Source organism: Lingula anatina, chromosome 4, assembly GCF_051362555.1.
Source record: "Lingula anatina isolate TDL-2025a chromosome 4, LinAna3.0, whole genome shotgun sequence".
Classification (NCBI taxonomy): domain Eukaryota; kingdom Metazoa; phylum Brachiopoda; class Lingulata; order Lingulida; family Lingulidae; genus Lingula; species Lingula anatina.
The window spans coordinates 14,271,199-14,293,802 of NC_141770.1; the positions used below are offsets into that span (position 1 = coordinate 14,271,199).

Below are 22,604 nucleotides of genomic sequence, written 5' to 3' on the forward strand. Positions count from 1 at the left end.
TGTGATATATCGAACATCTAAGGATACTGCAATTTCATAGGGAATTGCAAAAGAGTAACATTGTTTTTATGTCCATTTATTTATTTGTTTGTTTAATAATTCATTTTTTGGGAGCAGGTGCATTTTACAAATATGGCACCTCTTGGCATTGCTGTTTTTTTATAAATCTTACAAAATATCTGCACTACACAGCACATATTATAAATTTAAAATATAGCACTCACAAGATTTCTTAGTAATCATGTTTTGTGTTGGTGCCCAAAAGATTTCCTGATGGCCGTGATGCTTTGTCTGTGTTCCATTTCCTTTTAATAATCCTTCTCTCCCTGTACTCAATTCCTACGCGGCCATGCGGCTTTTGATTCATACTTTTTTCCCCCTCATGATGGTCATGCTGCTAATTGCCTGGTTTCCATTCACAGTTGCTGCCCAGGATGCAGACTCTGGCACCAATATGCAGATTACTTATTCCATTCAAAATGCTCTGGATGGAAGCTACTTCAGTGTGTCCACAGAAAACAACAGGGGCATTTTAAGAATAGCTAAGTATGTATCCTCTTACTGTGTTCACAAGTGTTTTTGTGAAGTAAAAACTGTTGGGTGAAAATGTATTAAGAAATGTTTTCACTTGTGTGATTCATATGTGGAATTTTGTATGTTACCAGATAGGAAACACTATTATTATGTTGGAAATTTAATTTAACTACATTGGGTTTTAATTATAAGCAATTAAAATGTTCACAGTTGACACAGTTTAATATCTGTATTGCAATTTGTCGAAATTATGGCATTTAACCTTAGTCATTTCTTTTATGAAGGCCATTGTGAAAAACAAAAATCTTTAAATTTTTCATAATATTCACAGGGAGCTTGACTATGAAAACAAAACGGACCACACATACCGTTTTATCGTCCAAGCCACCGATCATGGAGCGCCTGCGCAGACGGGAACCACAGTCGTGAGGCTCCGCGTGTCCAACGTTAACGACGAACCTCCACAACTGATCCCCAACACACTCTATGTCAGTGTTAATGAAGACTCAGTTCCTGGACCAGATGGAAAACTTGTGACTGTACTGCAAGCCCGAGATCCTGATAATGATGGAATTACTTTTGCTTTTAAAGGTGTGATTTGTTTTGCAAAGAAATATTTATTGCAATATTGTAGGATTCTAGATTTTTATATCACTGTCTTGTAATTATTTTGTTTAGAATTACCTACAGTCTTTCCTTTAAAGCTTTTTTTCCAGACATTTTCAATATTCAGAAATGTTAATTATGAATTTCTGAATAATATTTACTGATAAACGAAGAAATGCTGTTGAATATATTCCTCTATTTTTGCCGTCCTACTTTCAGACCAAAATGGTAATCCAACCAATCAAATAATGCCATTCCGTCTGGATGATAACACAGGGAATATCAGATTGGTTGGTCCGATAGATGCAAACCGAGCCAACTATATCTTGAATGTTATTGCTACTGATGATGGTGCCTGCTGTGGTGGTGGGACTAGACTGACCAGTGAAGGAGTGGTCATTGTCGAAATCCTGGATGTTGTCAACTCAAAGCCTGATTTTCCAGACTGCGCCTCAATGAATCCTTCAATCGTTGAGAGCGCTCCCCCATCTACTTTTGTTTATCAGGTATATGTTTTTGTTGAAGGTTCAATTAGGTTACTGGTTGGATCTCAATAGATTTCTGAGTAATAGTATTCTTCGTTGGTGTTCAAGTGGTGATACTGCTATCCTGACTTGAATGCCTTTTTGTGTAACAAGTTTTTTTTTAAGTTGTTAGATAAGGGAAAAAATGAAACATTTTATTATTTTTTGTTGATTATGATTTTAAGACCACTTTTTTGGTGCAAGTTACATATAACCAATAGAAAAATAAAAATGAATGCAAAAACAAACAATATCTTTAATGCATTTTTATTTTTTGCTTTTTCTCTTAACAGGTTAGAGCACAAGACGCAGACAGTGGTAGCAATGGCCTTATCAAGTATAGCTTGCTGTGGGCACCTCAAGCTCGCATCCGTCCATTCAGCATTGACCAGACGTCAGGCAACATGACCACCACTGAGATGCTGGACAGAGAACAGTACAAAACGGTCAGTGTGACCGTGAAAGCAGAGGACAGTGGAAATCCACCCCTAGCAGCCTTCTGTTCATTCCAAGTTACCATTACCGACATAAATGATAACTCTCCTGTCTTTGACAAGGGAGAATACACCACAGCATTGTCAGAAGACAAGGATGTTGGATACAATGTAATTCGTGTACGCGCTACGGATAAAGACTCTGCTGTCAACAGCCAGCTTAAGTACAGGATTATTCCATCACCTACTAGTGCTTTCTTCCAGATAAACGAAGACTCGGGGGTTATCTCTCTAGCCAGGGCACTCTCTCAGGTATTTTTCCGTGATTTGCATGAATGATTAGAAAGTGATAATAGTGTAGCAAGTTTTAGAAGGATTATGATAATAATTAATAATTTTTTGTTATTGGTTATTCTGAGTAAGCTTTTGTGAAAAAATTGATTCACTGATAGTGATGACTCTATTAAGTGTATTGCATTTCGTTTCGGTGCCTTCATGTCAATTTTGTTTAAAAGTATAGCAGTTTGATCAATTTGTTAAAATCTAACAAACTTAAGGTTTAAGTTTATTGTTGGCTTCATTACTAGTACATGAGTGAGCACAAATTGAACATACAAATGTTATTGAATCTTTTTTACGGTAAATACTTGACCTATGGGAATCACATCATCTTTATCGAGGTTTGTGATAGTAGTATTTAAATGAAGCAGCTTAAGTCCTTTTCAGTTGAACTAAAATATTTTTACATAATGAGTTAATTTGTCAACTTTGTAAGAATGAGTCACTTTATATTTGTTTCTTTTGAAATTTCTCCTCAGGTCCAGGAAGCAGTGTTCACTGTGGAGGCAATGGACCAAGGCAGTCCACAGCGTGGCGAAAACGTCACCGTCAGAATTTCTATCACCGACCAGAGCAACACTCCTCCAGAATGGGTTGAGAACATTGATGGCAGAACCTATCGAATCATGGAAAATGAGACTGCTGATCACATTGTAACTACCATCTCTGCGAGAAACACCATCGAGGGTCAAACCGGTCTGTCGTTCCGTATCATTGATGGTGGAAATGAATTCCAAAATGGTGTCCGAAGATCTTTTTATGAAAGACCAGTTGACGAAACTTCCTTCGAGGTCCTTACTTACAGAGCTCTTGACTATGAAAATCTCCATCGCTATGAATTGAAAGTACAAGCTTCGGTGAGTACCATTTTAAAATGTTATTCATGAAACATAATTACTAATGAATGTAAATTCATCAGATAGACTTAATATCAAAAAAAGCAATTTGTGAATACCCAGAAAGAATGTTATAAATTTTTTTAACATCTACAAAGTTTCTTGAGTTTCTTGAATAAAGAGTATCAGGTTTGTTGATTGAATAAAAAACTGTCAAATCATACAGAAATTTGCTTACAACCAATTTTTAAATAAAACTATTTTCCCTTTTCAAACCAGAACAAGGCACAGAACAGGCTTACCCTGTACAAAGAAGCCATCATATATGTGGAACTGATTGATGTGAACGATGAGATTCCACAGTTTGAGGATATCGATACCTCGGGTTACATCTTGGGCAGTGTACCAGAGAATGAACAAACCAACTGGCAGGTTGTTACAGTACAAGCCGTAGATGCTGACACCATACCCGATTATAAAAGGGTGAGTAATAATAACAATAATAATGAGCTTTATGAAAAGAGGGTAAAACATGTTAAGTGTATACACTTTTCTTACACATGGCCTTCTGAGGGGTTAGAACAAGATATTGTGTTGATGAATAGAATATTGCGTTAATGAAATAAAGATATATAAATTAAATTATTAAATGAAAATAATGGAGTAAGTAAAATTGAATCAAATTTATTGTGATCAGTTGCAGATGCAGGATAGCAAGAAGAGGTGGATTTTTTTCTTCTTTTTGCAAATCATGCTCTTTTTTACAATTATAGAAAACATGATGCAATTTGGAATGTTTTGCAGTAGTAATGTTAGCCTCAGAAATTTTCAGGTTTTCAGCAAAGAACTGGGACTGTATTTAACAACTTTTCGTTTGTATCTCTAAATGATAAATATCATGTTTTAGACTGGTATTGAGAGTGAAAAAGAGAACTATCCTTAAGCCAGTAGCAGGCCTGTTATTTGCCTGTTTATGTGATAAAGCTAAAAGATATAGCCTCGCAGGTGCATGGTCTCAAAATATGTGACATTTTGTGTGGAAGATTCCCTAATGAAAATTCAAATGATTTTCTACTGAGTATATTTGACATTTTTTAGGTAAGGTACAGTTTCGCTCCACCAGAACCAAATGAGGAAGATTATCGCACCAAATTTGCCATTGATTCCAGCACTGGCACCATCACATCGCGGGTTTCGTTTGACAGGGAAGAAAGGCGAACCTATTTTGTGACGGTAGCTGCTGAAGACAGTGCTCCATCAGCCAGGAAGAGCGTAAATGGACCCAATCGAGGTATTTACACTGGAGACAAAAGACTAATGTCTTAAACTCACAGCTTATGTATTGAAGATAATAAATGGCACACAAGCTACTAGAATCGGGCTTTAAAAACTTCAGTAATCTGCTGTATACCTATTAGTAGGTACATTGAAATGAGGGCCGTATCTCATACATGATAGGATTCTCTTTATTCTTAAGAACTGCTGCTTGGGAAATAACTGCTTTGTTAAATTTACATGAAACCTTGGATTCCATATTTGATTTGCCTTTATCAAAGTTGACTTTATAGTACTGCGTGACGAACTGATGTTGCTCTCCCTTTTCATTATTTTTCCTTTTTCATCCTCAGCTGTGGCGACTGTTAAGATAATTGTGACGGATAAGAATGACAACACGCCAATGTTTGCCAAAGCTCGCTACAACACGTCCGTGTTTGAAGACGCAGAGATTGGAGAAGTCATCTTTCAGTTGACGGCAAGTGATGCTGATGAAGGTAAAAGATATTTTTTTTTGAAACAATTATTTTCATATTTCTCTTATCTTGTTCATATTTATCTATCAACCCTCAAAATTGAGATTTATTATAAGAATTATGACACGTAAGAGGATAAAAAAGGGTTCCATGCAGGTGTCTTGACATGTGATACTGCTTTGTTAAATCCTGGATCTGCCCATGATTTTAGCATTCTCCATTTTAGATGGTTCCTTGAGTTATTTTATCAGTGCCGGAAATATTGACGGTGCGTTTGGAGTGACGCCAGACACGGGAGAGATCATTGTGCAGAGACGCCTAGATTTTGACAGAGGAACAAGAGTATGTATTTATCATTTTTATAGGAAAGCCACTTCTTGTTTTTGTTGACAAACTGAAGCTTTTTGTACTGAATAAGTCGTAATTTATTTATTTCCTGCCATCATGTATCACTTAAAAGTTGATATATCTCTGTATTTTTAGTCTCAAAAGTATCTAGACTTAATTTTATGCTATTTTTGGAAATATCCTTTGTCAACTTTTGAAATATGCCAGAGGGAAAGAATACTTGTTTTAAATTGAATGTTGACTGTTTGTTTAGAATGGCACCAGCCCAGGTGTGCAGGTAATTGAATTATGTACCATACTTTAAATGTCATCACCATTTTTTTATTGACCGCATCAGAATTATTCTTTTTATTCACTTATTCAAAGAAGCTAATAGTGTGAAGCACCATTCTGTCATTGTGCAAATTTGAAAGTTAAATTGATAATCCATGCAGTTGAACCCTATTTAAAAACTATTAAATGGTTATCGTTAAGTGTATCATTGTTTGATTATTTACTTGAAATAGAATTAAGAGGGATTTTCATTAGGTTTATATATTTTTTCTTTAATGCTGTGCCAGATTCACATTGTCCTTTCTGTCAAGCCACTTTTCCCATCTTTCAAGATATTTAAAAATAATTTTGTACACAAAGACCAATACAGCTTTCATGCTTAATTTCTGAATTCTTAACATTTTAATGTTAAAACATGAACTGTTATAAATTTGTAAACTTTGCATTTTAAGCCCTATAATGGTTTTCATAAAAAATGTTTTATTTTGATGCAAAAATAAAATTAGAAAAATTTCCTCCATGCTTTATACAGAGAATGCCCTCCACCTCTATCAACCTCTTAAATTTTACCCAACACCCATGAGTGGTGCCACCTTTTGTTGATTCACTATGGTACATTATTGTATAGAATAAACAGCTTGTTATACATTTATGCATACATATGTTATTTTTGATTTGGCAGTGTAAAGTAGGACAGTTAAAACATTTTTGTAAGCTTATTGCTGTTTGTATCTTTCCCTCATTAGATATATACTCAGTGATTCAATTTGTAATTGTTACATTTTGGTGATCATCCAACAAATTGGATACGTTTTGAGAGGCTAGTTGTGAGAAATTTTGACTTTCAACTCTAGATACAAAAAAAAAGAAGGAGACATTATTATTTTATTTAATGTACTTGTTGTAATACATGAGCGCCCCACAACATGGCATAATTTTAAAACACCTGCCATTGTTTTTCCAGCACTACAACTTGACGTACAGAGTTGATGATGGCTTACATTCCAACACCACCATTTTGGAAATAATTGTCAAGGACGTCAATGATAATGCTCCAGAATTCAGTCAAGGAACCTACGAGGCGAGAGACATCATGGAGAATGATAACAATGTTCCCAGGGATTTATTGAGGGTTTGTGTTTGATAAAGCATTTCAGAATCAATTAATCATCATTGAGGTGTAAAAAATTTCTGAGTATCTGCTAGTATCCAGTGACTTCTCATCAGTTTACTTGTCCAGTTTGTACGTTATCATCTTTAGACAAAGGTATTTTGAGCTGAAAGAATTTTTCATTGTGATCACCTCATTCTGTTTGAATGTTATGAATACGCATAGTATGCATGCTCATTCATTTGAAGGCTGGTATTTATCTGTGATCTAAAATGGTCTTGTAACAATGGTGCGAGTAGTTTATTCAGTGCTGTAGCTAGAGCAAGCCAGCGAGTTTAATACAATATAATATGAGAGTAATAAGGATTTAAAGCAAGTATATCTGTTCATGCGTTGACAGTACTGTATTTATCCATGAACCAGGCAGTCTTGTTCAGGTAACATAATCACACATTATGATCATCAATGTGTTACATCATTTTGCCCTTTCCCTCTTCAGGTAAGTGCCACAGATCCAGACACCAGCCGTAACAACACCATACGGTACAGCCTGGACGGTCAGTTTGCCAGGGATGGCTACTTTGATGTTGATCCAATAACCGGACAAGTCAGGCTGCTCAAGCCGCTTGATCGTGATCCACCAGAGGGCAGGCCAATCTGGGAGGTCAACGTTCTTGCAGTTGATGAACCCACATCCCCTAACGCCCTGACCGGATATGCAGAGATCAAGGTATACGTACTGGATGAGAATGACAATGCACCAGTCTTCGTCCCTGAGAGGCTGAAAGGAACAGTTATGGAAGGAGAAATAGTCCGTGAGTATTTTTTTATAACTAGTGAGGTGAATATTTTTTTAAGGAGAGGAGATGGGGGGGGGGGGGGGGGGCACTTCCAATTGTTATTAATTTTTTCCTTTGTGTATATTGTAAATTTTATGAATCCTCACCACAATTTTTGTAATAACAATATTTTTCAACTTGCATAATAAATTACCCATAAACCAGATAATAAAAAAAGATTTGTTTAGGAAGCTCCAGCAAAATATAAGCTACTATAGCATAGTCATGCAAAAAATAAATGAGAGAGAAGCATATGGTTCATGTTTCTTCTTTCGTCAACTTCAGCCAACTTCATGACAGTGGTGGCCACGGATAAAGATGCAGGGGACAATGCCCTGGTCACTTACTCCATCCTCCAGAACAGTGTAGGTGCCAATGGGCAGAACCTTTTCAGTATTCAGAGCAGTGGCACCAACAAAGGGGGCATCTCTACTCTGACAACGACTCTCGACCGCGAGGTCCAGGCTCAGTATGAGCTGGTGGTGCAGGCCCAGGATAACCCATCAGACGGTAGCCAAAGCAGATCCTGTGAGTAGATTAATCGGGGAAAAAATTTGAAATTTTCTTCTCTGAAATATTTATCAATATTTTTAAATGCCTGAATATGACTTGACCACATTAGGTAACATATTTTTTCAAAATTATCGAGAGGTTTGATGAAATGTTCGAATTGAAAAAAAAAAAAATTACGTCAGCTTTAGATATGTCATGGTACAAACAGGAAGAAAATGATATATTGGAAAAGTGCAATAGGTTACTGATCTTTCTCTTTGATCTGCAGATGGCATCACAATTGATAATTTGACAGAGAAGGCTTTATTGGTGCATGAAAATTTCAGTAAGCAGTTGAGAACCCAATTTATAGAAGAAATTGATAATATAAGTGTTTCAAAACAAACATTTTTCTGTACAACACGTGGAATCATATCACATTTTCTTCCTCCTTTCCAGCCAGCGCAACTGTCACCATTACTGTAGGAGACAGGAATGATCAGCCACCTGTCTTTAGGCAAAGTTCCTACACTGCAGAGATGTCTGAGAGTTACACTGTGGGTACCTCAGTGTTAACAGTGGCTGCCTCAGACAATGATATTGGCAGCAATGCAGCCATCACTTTCAGACTGTCGGATTCCAACTTCTTCAGAGTTGATAAGGTTGCAGATAGCAATGATGACACACAGTATGGAGTTGTTAAAGTGCATCAGGTAAACAGCAATGAGATATCTCAAATGATTTCAGGAATTTCTCAGTTGTGTGAACTTATCTACATCATCTTGGCTAATTTTAGAGTTTTGTTTTCATAGATGACACATATTTCACCTCGGATCAAAACCAGATGGCCTTTTTTTTGGTCACTAGTTCGTAAAGATAACAGAATTCATGAATCTAATCACACATAGAAAAGTCTTCATATTATGTGTTTTCCAGTGCAATTCGAATAAGTGAAAGAGGTCAGTCTATATGATGATTTGAAATGACACAACAAGTAAATATCTCAATTTTATTAATAACCCACCATTTGTCATATTTTGTATTTCAGCAAATTGACTATGAACAGATTAAAGCCGACCCCGTGATAAGACTTCAGGTGTTCGCAGAAGACACCGTTCACACTGCCACTGCTAATATCACCATCACTGTCACAGATGCCAATGACATGGCACCAGAGATCACTCCTCAGACATTTGAGACTGATGTTTATGAGAATGTTACAATTGGCACTAAAGTTGCAGAATTTACAGCTACGGATGGAGATTCTGGAGTTAATGCCCAATTTGAGTGAGTAGTTGCAGATTGTATGTTTATCTAGAAGTCTCATCTGAATATACGAAATGATGGGTAGCCATTTGGTCATAATATTTTATCTAGAATCTACCGCCTAATTTCGTTAAAATTTGGTGTTGATTTTGGTATTAAGCATCTTATAAAATTGACAAAATAACTCTGTTGTTCATCATTATTTGCTTTTGTCAGTGCATTTTACAACTTGACTACTCATTTTCAATGCTAAACAGTTTTAAAAGTCTTTCCTTGCTTTTACGTAGGTTCTCAATTGATCGCAGAACAGATAGACAGCGCAAGTTCCGTATCGAGCAAGTCGGAAATAGAGGCATTGTGTATGTTTATAAGGGCCTGGACAGAGAGGCCATCCCTGATGATCCAGTGAGAACAATTAAGATTTTGGCCATTGACAAAGGTAGGTATAACACATTGATTCATATTATAGTGTAGAATTGGGAATCCACTGTCTGACACTGATTTTATTGCTTGAAATGTGAATTATTTGAAGACATGCTTGATGGCCATTGACAAAGGTAGGTATAACACATTGATTCATATTATAGTGTAGAATTGGGAATCCACTGTCTTACACTGATTTTATTGCTTGAAATGTGAATTATTTGAAGACATGCTTGATGAATTATTGTATGATAAATGATTTGCTGGGAAGCAAATATGTTAAATATTTTGTACATGATGCACTGGCAAAATGACTTAGTTCATCAGTTTGGGATTTTTTTTTTTTTTTCAGTTCAGATTTTTTCCATCACATTTTATTTAGAAACATTTATTATTATTATTATTATTATTATTATTATTATTATTATTATTATTATTATTATTATAGTTTTTGTAAATTAAACAAGTAATTTATAAAACTCTTATCAATTTGTAGGAGTCCCAGCCCAAACTGGTTCAGGTACCCTCAAAGTGAGGTTGTTGGATGTTAACGACAATTGGCCTCAGTTTGCCAATGACCTTGACCCTCCACCCCGGGTGATGGAGAATACCCCACCAGTGGTCAGTGTGATCACAATTAGTGCAGTTGATCCTGATGAAGAAAGTAATGGCCCACCATTCACCTTTGCCTTGGGAGATGGAGCTGTTTCTCCTAGAAACTGGCGCAACTTGTTCACTTTTGATTTTACTCCACGTAAGTCTGACAGGGAGACTGTACACATAAAAGCCTAATAGGAAGTTGACTGTAAAAGTGGAAATTAAAAGTGGATATTATGACAATTTAGCACTCTACATGTAATTTTAGATTACAGACAAATGGGAATAATGAAAAAAACAAATAAATGTTATGTTGCTAAAAAATATTTTCCTAGAAATTATTGTTTCCCATGCATTGCGTTGGCGTGCCCCATCCAAAGCCATTCAGAAAATCGTGACTTAAAAAGTGTTTTTCAAGGTCTTACTTTCAAATTTTTTACCGTCAACAGAAACCTCACCCCCTTATGGACAGGCACTAATTCAGTCAAGTGCCACTTTTGATCGAGAAGAGACCAAATTCTACTACATGCCAATTATGATGCGCGACAGCGGAAACCCTGTGATGAGTGGCACCAACACTCTGACCATCGAGATCGGAGATGTCAACGACAATGACCACAAAGCCGGTCGGAAAGAGGTGTCTGTGTATAACTTTGAAGGTAAGCTTTATAACAGCATGTTGAATAGTTTTTGCTTCATGGTGCATAGTGGCCAGTATTAGGCAAGAAGAAAAACCATATGACAATGAGAGAAAAAAAATTCTAAAAGGCCGATTTTAAAACGTAATGACGCTGTATGATTTGCATGTGGTGACAGTCATGTATGACATTCTCTGCATTCATGACTTATATATCTATATATCTAGCCACTGAAGAAATATATATATCATTTTAGTTGCATGTTAGGAAATTTAAAGCTTTTCACAATGACCAATCCTATAAAATATAATAAAGATGATGAACATTTCTTCTGCATCCTGTGCCTCCTCATAAAACTATAGCAAAACCTTCTCATCAGTGCAGAATATTTAAGCCAAATGAATATTATATGATATAATATAAGAGCCCTACAGTACCAATTTATTAGATTTAGTAGAACTTGGCTTCAGCTGTTGCATGTGAGATATCATACGCTTATTATACTCTTTATATATTGATTGCAAAACTATATATAGGCCCACATATATACATCTTAGTTAGTTTAGATTTACCCTATAGTAAAATAAAAAACTGCACTTGCCCTATGCTAACTTTACCCCTCATTTTTAAATCTTTTCAGGTTGGAATGACCCAGATAGTAAGTATTATATATATCACGGTTTGTCTAATACATGAACTAACAGCATGCAATTATCCCCTGCACCATTTTATAGTGCTAGACATGTAGATATGTTATAGTTATATGAAGTATAGTATTGTTAGATATTTAAGTAGTATATTATTTTCATTCAAAGGGATTTGGTGTGTGATTTAACGTTGTGTCAGTTTTTACCATTAAATAAATGTGGGTTGGTTTGAGTGTTGGGATAATTTGGTTTTTGCAATTATTTAAAAGTAGTTACCTTCTGTATCTTTTATTTATTTGTTGTATTTTTTAACTAAATGTTTTGTGCTAATCTCAAATGGGATTGCGCAGTGACTGTGTGAAATTGGTTTTATGTTGCTTGGTACAGATCTTTTTAAAGCACAACAGAATTTTTGTTTCATTTGAATAGCAGGTGGATTTTTTATCATAAAGAATGATAATCTTTAATAATATAACAAGTCAAATAGTGTGTTATTTGATTTTAGCACCTACTTTTATTACTTTTTTATGTGTTTGATAACATCAGGGGAAGTGTGTTTTTGTTGACCATCAGTATGTATTTAAATATGTAGATTGTGTTTTTTCAAACAATAATTATATTGTACAGTTTTATAAAGAGTAATGATTATCTTTGTATACATTGCAAACAGTACCAGAGATTGTCGCTGCACTGTAACCAATATAATTCATGTATTTTGGGGGGAAATACCATAGGATGATCCTTTACTTTTGGTTGGGATGTCCCTCTGACTGTCTTGTTCTTTTGTGTTTAAAGGTCAGTTTAGCAGCACAGTGATAGGGAATGCCTATGCTGAAGATCCCGATGACTGGGATAGAGTGGACAAGACATTTACTTGGGTTGGAAGCCAGCCTCAACATTTTAGGTGAGTACAGAAACATGAGTTTTCTCGCAAGGAGAAGTTAACCCAAGACTTGCTTAAAGAAATTTATCTGAGATATAATTGTAACCATTTATTTATAATAAGTTCAAATATTGTCATCTCCCTCGCAAATGCTGTGTAAATTATATCCACTATGGGCTTAGGCAGAGAAATGTCACATGGAATATGTACTGACCATGACATTTAACCTCTAATTAAAACTTAAACCTGTTATTCTCTAGCTTGGACCAGGACACTGGCGATGTGATAATGCTGAAGGGGGCACCTGAAGGAAACTATAATCTGGAGGTCAAGGTCACTGATAATGTTCGAAATGTGGAAGCCATTGCCGTGGTAGTGGTTAACATAAAATACATTGGAAAAGAAGCCGTGTACAGCTCTGGCTCCATAAGATTGACAGGTATTACTTAAAAAGGCTTTATTGAATTGTACTATAATCATAGTCAAATAAATCATTGATCATTTTGTTTTTTTTATATCTGTTTACCCAAGTGACATTATTGTACATAATAATTTACTTAGTAACTACTGTCCTATGTAATGGTATGTTTGATTTATCACCTGACCCTGGTTATTACAGAGATAAATTCATTCACAGGATGTTGTCTGATTTATCAGTTTTTTTTAATTTCTCAGGTTTAAGGATATACTTTTTGATGATATATTTTTTAATTAAATCAAAATTCACCTATCGCATTTCTGTTCAGGCATCACTGCAGAACAATTTATTGAGAGGCCCAAAGGTGGAAAGAGTAAATATGACATGTTCCGTGAATTGCTGGCCACAAAACTTGGCACCAAAACCGAGTTTGTTGAAATTTTTACTGTCAACAACAGTGCTCCAAATACCATCGATGTGCGCTATGCTGCTCATGGCTCCCCATGGTACAACGCTACCAAAACAAATGGCGTAGTTCTGTTAAACCAAGCAGAGGTAAGGCTTTTTATCATTTGAGCATGGTTATATGCTATTTGTTCTTTAAATTTAAAATTATACTGGTTTTTGAACTGCAGACATTTTTAGAGAAATTAAGTTGTGGAAAAATTATGTTTTCAAGCCATTTATTCGATTTAGGTGTATTGTTATGCTAAAATGTTAAAATCTATGTAAGTTAAGTCAACATGATTTTTAACTTATTTACTTATTATTATTATTATTATTATTAATTATTATTATTATTATTATTATTATTATTATTATTATTATTATTATTATTATTATTTTGCATATAAGTACACATATTAAAGCCCAGAATTAGATATTTCTAAAGACAGTCATTTCAAGGACCATGTTTTTCATTTTCAGTTTGAGAGCACAGTCGGTATAACTGTAGGAATGGTTCCAGTGGATGAATGTCTTCAGGAGACTTGTGAGAGTGGAGGATGTACCAATGAGCTTGTCGTGGAAAACATCCCTCTGGTGGTGAACACAAACACTACTTCTCTGGTGGGAGTGCGTGCTTACATCAAAGCAGAGTGCACATGCAAAGCACGAGAGTTTACAGATGGAAATACGCAGTGTAGTGGAGACAGTTGTAAAAATGGCGGCACTTGTCTTCCAAATTTGTCAGGATCTGGGTACACCTGTCGCTGTCCTGCTGGTTTTGATGGTCCGCGTTGCCAGCAGAGGCGTCACAGCTTCTCTGGCAATGGCTGGGCTTGGTACCCTTCTTTGTCTCAGTGTGAGGACAGCAAAACTAGCATCGAGTTCCTCACAGAGAAAGCAGATGGTTTGATTCTCTACAACGGTCCTTTTACACAGCAGACTGGTGTTGATGCCGTCACTGATTTCATCTCCATTGAACTGGTTCGAGGGTTTCCCAGAGTGAAAGTGGACCACGGTACTGGAGTGCTGTCCCTGCAGTTCAGTGCAGCAGATGGCATGCAGCCATTGAATGATGGAAAGTGGCACGAGATTGCCGTCTACAGAACTGGAAGGGTGTGTAGCGTTTTGCTGTAAAGCTCGGCAGCTTTTTATTAATTTATTTATTTATTTTTTTTTTTTTTAATTTTATTATTTTTTTTATTATTATTATAAGAATTTTTTTCATTTTCCTAACTTAATAATGAGATACTATAAATGATGCATTTTCTATCATAGTTTCCATGATAAAATATATATGTAAATATCATAGTAGAGTGAAGATATACTTTTAACACTTGTCTTGAATAATACAGTCAAGTGGATAAATATATGAATTTAAGCAGTGGTCAGTTGCTCTTATCTTTAGTTGATAATATGGGCTGTTTGTACAGTATTATGTCATAAAGGTTTTACTGTTGGTAGGATGGCTAATGCTTGAAATCATTTATATTGTTTAAAAACTTAAATTGATACATGCACAGATACATCTGTTAACTTCAGGAAATAATCATATTTCTACTGGTTCATATTTTAGAGAGTTAGAGTTGTGGTTGACAACTGTGAGAATGCCCAGGTCGTTGAAAATGATGGAAATACTTCAACGGAGGACACGCGACTGTGTGCAGCAGAGGGAGAGACCCCTGGTGAGAATAAGTTTATCAACGTCAACCTACCTCTGCAGTTAGGAGGACGCCAAAATCCAAATTTCCCAGCAGAGGTCACCAGTGGAGGATTTGATGGGTGTGTGAAGAATTTGATTCATAATGGAGAGGTAAGATGTCAGCTGCCTTTTGAATAATGTGTTAAGAAGCAGAGAAAATCAATTAAAAATGACTTGAAAATGCTTGAAAATTGTGTTGGTATGACAGTGGCATTGTGAACCTTAAGTCTGTTAACAGTCATTTACAGTCTACTTACAGTTATACCTAGGTAACACAATATCTAAACCTTTTTTTCAAACTCTTAAGTATACAGTTTGCAATACACAAGACCGAGTTAGAAAGTAGGTGTTATTTATTGTATTCAAGTAATTTTGTCACAAATTTAAGTTATATTGTTTAACACCCACTAAATTGATGGCAGTGTCATATATCGCAGGACACCACTTATCCTAATAATATTTTTCATTCAATTTTTGTTTCTCCAAACTCCAGCTGTATGATCTACACATTGGGGACACGGGCATGCACGAGAACTCCGCAGATGGATGCCCGCGAGAGGATGCGATCTGCGAAGGTGTCAAAACTGATGCTAACAACATCAAACTTGCAGGAGAGCAAGCTGGACCCAAATGTGGGGCAAATGGCACCTGTGTTGTGACCAGCCTTAGTGAGAGAACGTACAAGTGTATTTGTAACCCTGGCTGGCGAGGTCTTCAGTGTTCCACAGGTTAGTACACACTTAGTAGAATATGTTGAGATTTTTATATCTTGAGTTACTTTTATGAAGTGGGTGCAATTATTTATTTATTTATCTATTTATTTATTTATTTAGTGTGTGTGTACAACGGATAGGTAGTTTTTAAACACTTTAATAATCTTAATATCTTCAGGTTGACAAGGTATATTTTCTTCATCCAAATTTCAGTAGGTCACAATGTCCACTTAGCTTTCCAGAGAGACCATTAAAATATTGCAAGTTTTGCTGTTCCTCCCCTACTTTTCCTGGAATTAAAACAGTTGATGACTTAAATTCCCCGTCCCCCATTCATCCACTTGTTCACTTTAGATTAAGAGATTTGTATACATTTTGCCTCCCAATCTGAATCTTATTTTCTTGTATGTATCCAGCCACCACTGTTGTGGATTTCCAAGAAGACAGTTATCTGATGTGGGTCATGAAAGCGAACTATCAGTCCACATTGGACAGTATGGCATACCAGCGTAATGTGGAGATTCAGCTGATGTATCGAACACGCGACACACATGGCCGCGTCTTTACGGCCACCAATAGTGCAGGAAGGGAGTACATGAGATTACAGGTAAGCGTAGGTCACTTACTGTGAGGATTTTTTACTGATACATGTTGGGATAGGCCTTTTGGAACAGTTGAATCGTTGTGATAACAAGAAGCAGGTTATGTATTAATGTAAGTTATTACTGTAACTATTTCATCCTTTATCAGCTAGTCAGTAAGATTTTTGTAATAATTTTGAGTCCTCGGAGTGTGTCTAGTTCTCATCTGAATCTTTTTTCATCATTATTTTTTCTTTCATTTTAAAAACTGATCTCTGACTGTGACTCAACACTTACTTCAGATCCAAGACATGAGACTTCAATTCGTCTACAACCTTGGCTACATTGAGCAAAGCGTATCCCTGGACTATGTCAATGCTTCTGATGGCGAATGGCATGTTGTAAACGTGAAACGATTCGGCAAGCATGTCATCTTGACCATGGATCAAGGAGAAGGGAAATACTATGCCGAAAACCTTGGAGCTGCTGTCGCCCACCGCCTCATGAGAATAAACCAAAGGAGAGTTTACGCAGGGGCTGAGCTTAATGGCATTGACGGGTCGTCCAATCGGATAGTACCTGATCAGGATTTGTCAAACAGTAAGTGATGACTGCAAAGTAGCTTATGTAAACCCCCCCCCTCATTACCCAAGATTTTCATTGCCTGTGTAGTGGTCAAAAGGTTTGTGTTTGTTGAACAATAATCAAAATGTCAAAAAATATGATTGTGTCAAATTATTCAGTTTGGTAATATGAAAGTAAAGTGCATGGCCAACAGTTGGAACATTGGAACAGTTGCAGAAAATCTAGCAAAAGAATTTGTGCAGCATATTTCACATACGTATGTTCATGTAAAGGTGTTATACAACTGACCTGTGCATATATGATTCAAGTCTTGCATATAAAGACACCAATTTTTCATCTTCAGCCTGTATGCAGGATGTGAGACTCTTTGGCGAGTGGCTCCCCATGATGGAATCCGAAGAATCTCAAAGCACAATAGCCGAGGTAGATCGCTCTGAAAATGTTGTCGAGGGTTGCCCATCTGATGCATGTGCGGGCTTCGTGTGCCCTCCTGATACTGGCTTGATATGTGTTGACCTATGGAGACACGCCGAGTGCAGGTAAGGGGGACAGATATTCTATGTTTTAAAGTTCCATATGAAGGGAGCATAAATTCCCTGTGTTGCATGTAAATCACTACCACCAACTCAAAGAAAACCCAGTTGTCAGAGGATAAACCCAATCAATCACTTGGTGAGCCAAAAAACAGCTTTAAAGCTGCACTTTCTCCAAATTTTTTTGTCATAAAATTGACCTCATTTTCTGTCCCTTAAGTTTGTTAAAGTCCACCAAATGACTTTGTAATGTATGATGCATTGCAGGCACTCAATAACATAATTATTTAAATGATGTTTGGTGAAAACAACTAAGGGTGTCATATATGACAGAAAGATAGCAAAAAATATCTGTTTATTGTAAATATCAATTTTCAGGAAAAATGAAACTATACCCTTTGGTATTTTCTTAAAGTTATAGTAACTCAAACTATATTGGGTAGGTTTAGTGGCAAACATTTTTCTTGTCAGCTCGCTTCAATTGCATCTTTAACTATAACTTGCCTAATTTATACACTGTACTACCATGGCAGAAGACAGAACCATGGCAGCCAACATTCTGAAAGAACATGCCACAGAAAGAGAAAGAGAGAGAGAGCCTGCAAGTGTGCAAATTAGACATTCTGTGCTCTGAATTATTATTATTACAATTTTTTTCCATTTCAGATGTCCAACTGGAGCCAGATATGATGCAACTCTGGCCGTCTGTGTCGACATCAACGAATGCCTCCTCACTCCTCCAGTGTGTCAGAATAATGGGAAATGCGTCAACCTCGAATTCAGCTACAGGTGCGATTGCCCGGCAGGTTATTCTGGTGACAACTGCCAATTGTTTTTGGGTTTCACAGGAGCAGCTGCTGTGGCCCCTGCAGTATGGGTGGTCATTGCTATTGTGATTCTTCTTATCATAGGTAAGAAAGACTGTTTTCTCTTATGTTTTATGTGTCTCTTAGTGTATGGTGAATAAATACTGGTAGTTTTGGGTTTATATTTACTTTATGTCTGCTGTTAGGTGAAGAAATTCATCAACTTGAATTCATCAACTTGACAAAACATTAATGTGTCATTAATTCACATTTGTTTAGAAAGGTGTTAAAATTGTTTAATAGGATCAAAGAGAAAAAAAATTAAATGACATATGTTATTTGCAAACATGTAAATTGGATATGTGAAATTGTTAGAAAGGTGCAGTTATTTAAAGAAAAATCTTATTTCTCTTTCAGGACTTCTTATTGGAGCTGTGCTCTACCAGCGCCGCAGAACTGGTGCGGAGAAATATCTGATTGACATTGATGTTGATGATGACATGAGGGAAAATGTGGTCAACTATGATGAAGATGGAGCTGGTACGTCTGACATACCCAAACTGTTTATATTCACTGTTAGAAATTGTTTTCAGAATTACTTACTACTTTTAAATTTATTTGTACTGAAAGGTAAAAAAGGCACCCTTGTTTAATTTTGATATTTATAACGACTACTGTTCACTTCATTTAAACAGCACGCTACCGCTGCCAATTAAATCAGGCTATTTAAATGAAAAACAGAACGTTTCAAATTTTGAAAGAAAAAGTGTTGTTTCAATTGTCTGAATGAGTTCTCACTTGTAAGAGTGGATGTATAGCAATAAGCACGACACTGATATTTAATCACTTACATAAACGTGATATGACACATTCTGATGAGTAATGGTAGTATAGTTGAACTTAAGAACTCATTTTATTCATTTGTTCTAGGTGAGGAAGACCAGGATGCATATGATATCAGTCGTTTAAGTAAACCCATGAACGGTACACCTAGCATGATGAAGTCTCCACTTAATGAAGATATTCCACGTGACAGGACAAAAGGTCTAGGCCAAGGTAAATAAGAACACAGGCCGTTTAGGTCTCTTTCTTTTTCATCAAGTTTTATAATGCTTCAGTTCATCAGAAGTTTGCCATGAGTAATAATGTCTTATATAAATGATTAGCATATTTCATGAGCTGTAGAATGTTTTCTACTCATGTCTCCATGTTTGCTGTTTATTGTTCTCCGTATTTGTCTTGTTCTATGTTAGACAAACTACTACCGATAAACTATACGTAGTGAAGAGAGAATCAATTACGATTAACAATTGATATATTACAGCCCCAGGGGACCCACCTGATGTTGGTGACTTTATCCACCAACGCCTGAATGACGCAGATGAGGACCCAGATGGTCCGCCATTGGACAGTTTACGGGAATATGACTATGAGGGCGGCGGAAGCACAGCAGGATCACTGAGCTCGCTGAATTCCAGCTCTTCAAGTGAAGACCAAAATTTTGACTACTTAAACGACTGGGGACCAAGGTTTGCTAAGCTTGCAGAAATGTATGGAGCAGGACAGAGCGAGGAAGACGATTAAATGGAAAACTGAACTTAAGCAAAAACACAAGATTACGAGATATAACAGCTGAGATCCCATCTACTAATTAGATATGCCTAGGTTGAACTCAACAGAACTCGGATGTTGCAGTTTTAAGATGAGCATGGAGAGCATGCCCACAGAAAAATTGTGTGAGGTACAAGTGCCACTTGGTTTGTTCTTCACTTGCTCCATTTTACAGTGTGTACATGTTTCTAGGAATTTATTCAGACTGTTAAGTGAATTTAGTTTCATATGACATTACTAAGTCTGCAGCTGAGAAGATGAGACTTCTCCATCACATTTTCCCCACAGTTATCGACAGTTTCCATTTGTCTTGTCTTCTTGTAAATTCTTAGCTGGAAAGAGGAATGAAAACATTCAACATACCACAGCTGTAGATATGCAGTGCAGATGCTTTCCATTATAATATGCCAAGCCATCCTTGTCTGCCATTCTATTGGTGCATTTTGGCAGTTTTTGTAGTTGCTACCCATTTTAGTTAGTGTAAAATGGTGAATCTTTCCTTGTGCTTTTTTTTTTTACTAAACATTATTGAAAACTTTTTATACAGCAGTCTCCTTTTTAATAATTCGGTCGAAACAGGCATCGCTTTCAACACCGATGACATTGCCACAACTTATAAAATGTGTTAATACCAACAAATGTCACAACTTATGCAATGCTAACATTATTCACAACAAGCACTATTATTGTGTCACAGTATCTAAAATAACTGAATGAATTGCTTCACTACAATGTACATGTTCAGAAAGAATTTTATTTTTCATCATATATTTAGTTGTGATAGGTATGTTTTTACCTGAATCGTCACAAATGTAAGAAATGTTTATCTCTGTGTCAACAACATCATTTCTATGTTTATATTAAGATTATTGAGTGTATTAAAACATCCATGTGGTTGAATATGTATGATCATTGTTAAAGATTGGCACACTATCTATGATGCATTGCACTGAAGCTTAAATGTTAATAATCTCATTCATTGGTGATTGGTTAAAATCAACCAATCAAACAAAAACTCATAACTCGCAACCAAATTTTTCATGTAGAAGTCTTGAATCAACCTAATCTTGAATAGATGTTCCATCTTAGCATAGCAGATTGTGAGATCTGCTTGGGGTAGTGAAACAAATATATCTAACAGATCATTCCAAAAGGTTTATATATATAAAAAGGGCCTTGATCTCATGCATTATAATTTTATAAAATAGTTTCTATAATACTTGGAAATATTATCACGGTATGTAATATATAGTATTAGTAATTTTCATGTTTAGTCAAGAGATTACCCGAGTTCGTATTAATTGTTTTCCATCACTTTAGAGGAAAATCCACGCCCTGTCACTTGTTTTTATTTGCCATTGTGAATGTCAACATATCTGTATCGCAAAGTTGATTATGTATAAAGTATTATTTGAGGAAATTTCTGTACATGTGTTTCTGAAAAAAGTACAAGAAGCCTCTTGTCCTTGTACCTGTTATGGAGAGACTTTCATTTGTGTAATTTGATGTGCGTTTGTGCTGAAAGTTGTAGAAACTCACGTAGTGATAGATTGTTGGAGGTCTTCGTATCACTTTTTACTTATGAAGTAAAGTGCTGTAGATCAAGAAGCAAGTAAAGTATTGTCTTTAATTTCATTATTGTATGTTTGCGGAAGAAGGGACACATTTATAGATTCCGTTTTACCTGAAAGGCGCGAAGAGTAGTTTTTGGATTGCAAGTAAATGATCCTTTGTTTGAATAAAGATAAAGATAATTATAAAGTTAGAAAGAACAATGGTACAGATAAAATATCAGAAGACAAAATGTGTAATCTTTGTAGGTAGCTGCTTTGCAAAGTGCAATTTTTTGTAGTGATTTTTTTTCTGTAGTTAGGACAGTGGGTTACAATGTAGCACTAGATTTCACCAACTTGTATTGTTAAAACGGTAAACTATGTTTGAAGAATGATACAAATTTAATTGCAAATGTATTTCAATGGAATGAAGTTCCAAACTTTTACTGAGGTTTGAAAAAGAGTTCACCAGAAATTAAAACCTGTTATCAAAATGTTTTTTTGTATGGTGTAAAAGGCAGGTGAGCCCACAGATTTCTCGATACTAAAGATCTGTCCTCCATGCTCGAGATGAAATTTTTCCACTAAAATTACCCGGACTGAAAAAATGCTGCGCGCTGTGCGATACCAATATTTAGAATATATATTTGTACACATTTGCACAACTTCGTACTACTTGTAGAGTTGTATTTTTATTTCATCATATAAATTTATATATATATATATATGATATGTATTGCTTCATCATCTATAGCACGTAGATATTGTCGTTTTACGGAAGATGAAAGAAAAGCTCATTTTATTGTCTCTATATTTGTACATACCGCTTATACTGTGCATTTTGAATAAACTGATTTTTAATGAAACGGCCCTTTTTTGTGTGTGATAACACTGTAATGGGTCTATCGCGAAGTTGCCGTATTATACGACTAAATCTGTGATGATGACTATTAAAATATAATCATATAGAAAATGACTACCACCAAATGAATATTTATTGCATCTTATGTACCGGTGAAAACGTATATATGGATATAAATACATAAGAATGTGACATTGGATTACAATATTAAACACGAAACTAAACATGATTACTATAATTAGAAATGAGTAACTG

General features: G+C 35.8%; 1 protein-coding gene across 2 annotated transcripts in view; it reads left to right on the forward strand.

Moving 5' to 3' along the window:
* The window catches only part of LOC106172458 (neural-cadherin), a 44,421-nt gene extending 22,068 nt beyond the window's left edge, over window positions 1-22,353 (forward strand). Inside the window, exons 6-36 of one of the 2 annotated variants that reach the window (XM_013553184.2) lie at window positions 423-546; window positions 866-1,125; window positions 1,360-1,646; window positions 1,958-2,410; window positions 2,917-3,294; window positions 3,553-3,756; window positions 4,372-4,564; window positions 4,902-5,045; window positions 5,251-5,366; window positions 6,610-6,777; window positions 7,256-7,571; window positions 7,881-8,123; window positions 8,547-8,800; window positions 9,136-9,374; window positions 9,641-9,792; window positions 10,273-10,530; window positions 10,823-11,032; window positions 11,652-11,669; window positions 12,454-12,562; window positions 12,802-12,980; window positions 13,288-13,514; window positions 13,887-14,519; window positions 14,980-15,216; window positions 15,599-15,833; window positions 16,235-16,425; window positions 16,702-16,999; window positions 17,328-17,523; window positions 18,184-18,428; window positions 18,741-18,863; window positions 19,254-19,379; window positions 19,648-22,353. In XM_013553184.2, the coding sequence (XP_013408638.2) occupies window positions 423-546; window positions 866-1,125; window positions 1,360-1,646; window positions 1,958-2,410; window positions 2,917-3,294; window positions 3,553-3,756; window positions 4,372-4,564; window positions 4,902-5,045; window positions 5,251-5,366; window positions 6,610-6,777; window positions 7,256-7,571; window positions 7,881-8,123; window positions 8,547-8,800; window positions 9,136-9,374; window positions 9,641-9,792; window positions 10,273-10,530; window positions 10,823-11,032; window positions 11,652-11,669; window positions 12,454-12,562; window positions 12,802-12,980; window positions 13,288-13,514; window positions 13,887-14,519; window positions 14,980-15,216; window positions 15,599-15,833; window positions 16,235-16,425; window positions 16,702-16,999; window positions 17,328-17,523; window positions 18,184-18,428; window positions 18,741-18,863; window positions 19,254-19,379; window positions 19,648-19,907 (7,076 nt within the window). In that variant the 3' untranslated portion in view covers window positions 19,908-22,353. The remainder of the gene's footprint in view (window positions 1-422; window positions 547-865; window positions 1,126-1,359; window positions 1,647-1,957; window positions 2,411-2,916; window positions 3,295-3,552; window positions 3,757-4,371; window positions 4,565-4,901; window positions 5,046-5,250; window positions 5,367-6,609; window positions 6,778-7,255; window positions 7,572-7,880; window positions 8,124-8,546; window positions 8,801-9,135; window positions 9,375-9,640; window positions 9,793-10,272; window positions 10,531-10,822; window positions 11,033-11,651; window positions 11,670-12,453; window positions 12,563-12,801; window positions 12,981-13,287; window positions 13,515-13,886; window positions 14,520-14,979; window positions 15,217-15,598; window positions 15,834-16,234; window positions 16,426-16,701; window positions 17,000-17,327; window positions 17,524-18,183; window positions 18,429-18,740; window positions 18,864-19,253; window positions 19,380-19,647) is intronic. The other variant, XM_013553185.2, reaches the window with a different exon arrangement.
* The last annotated feature ends 251 nt before the right edge of the window (window positions 22,354-22,604 follow it).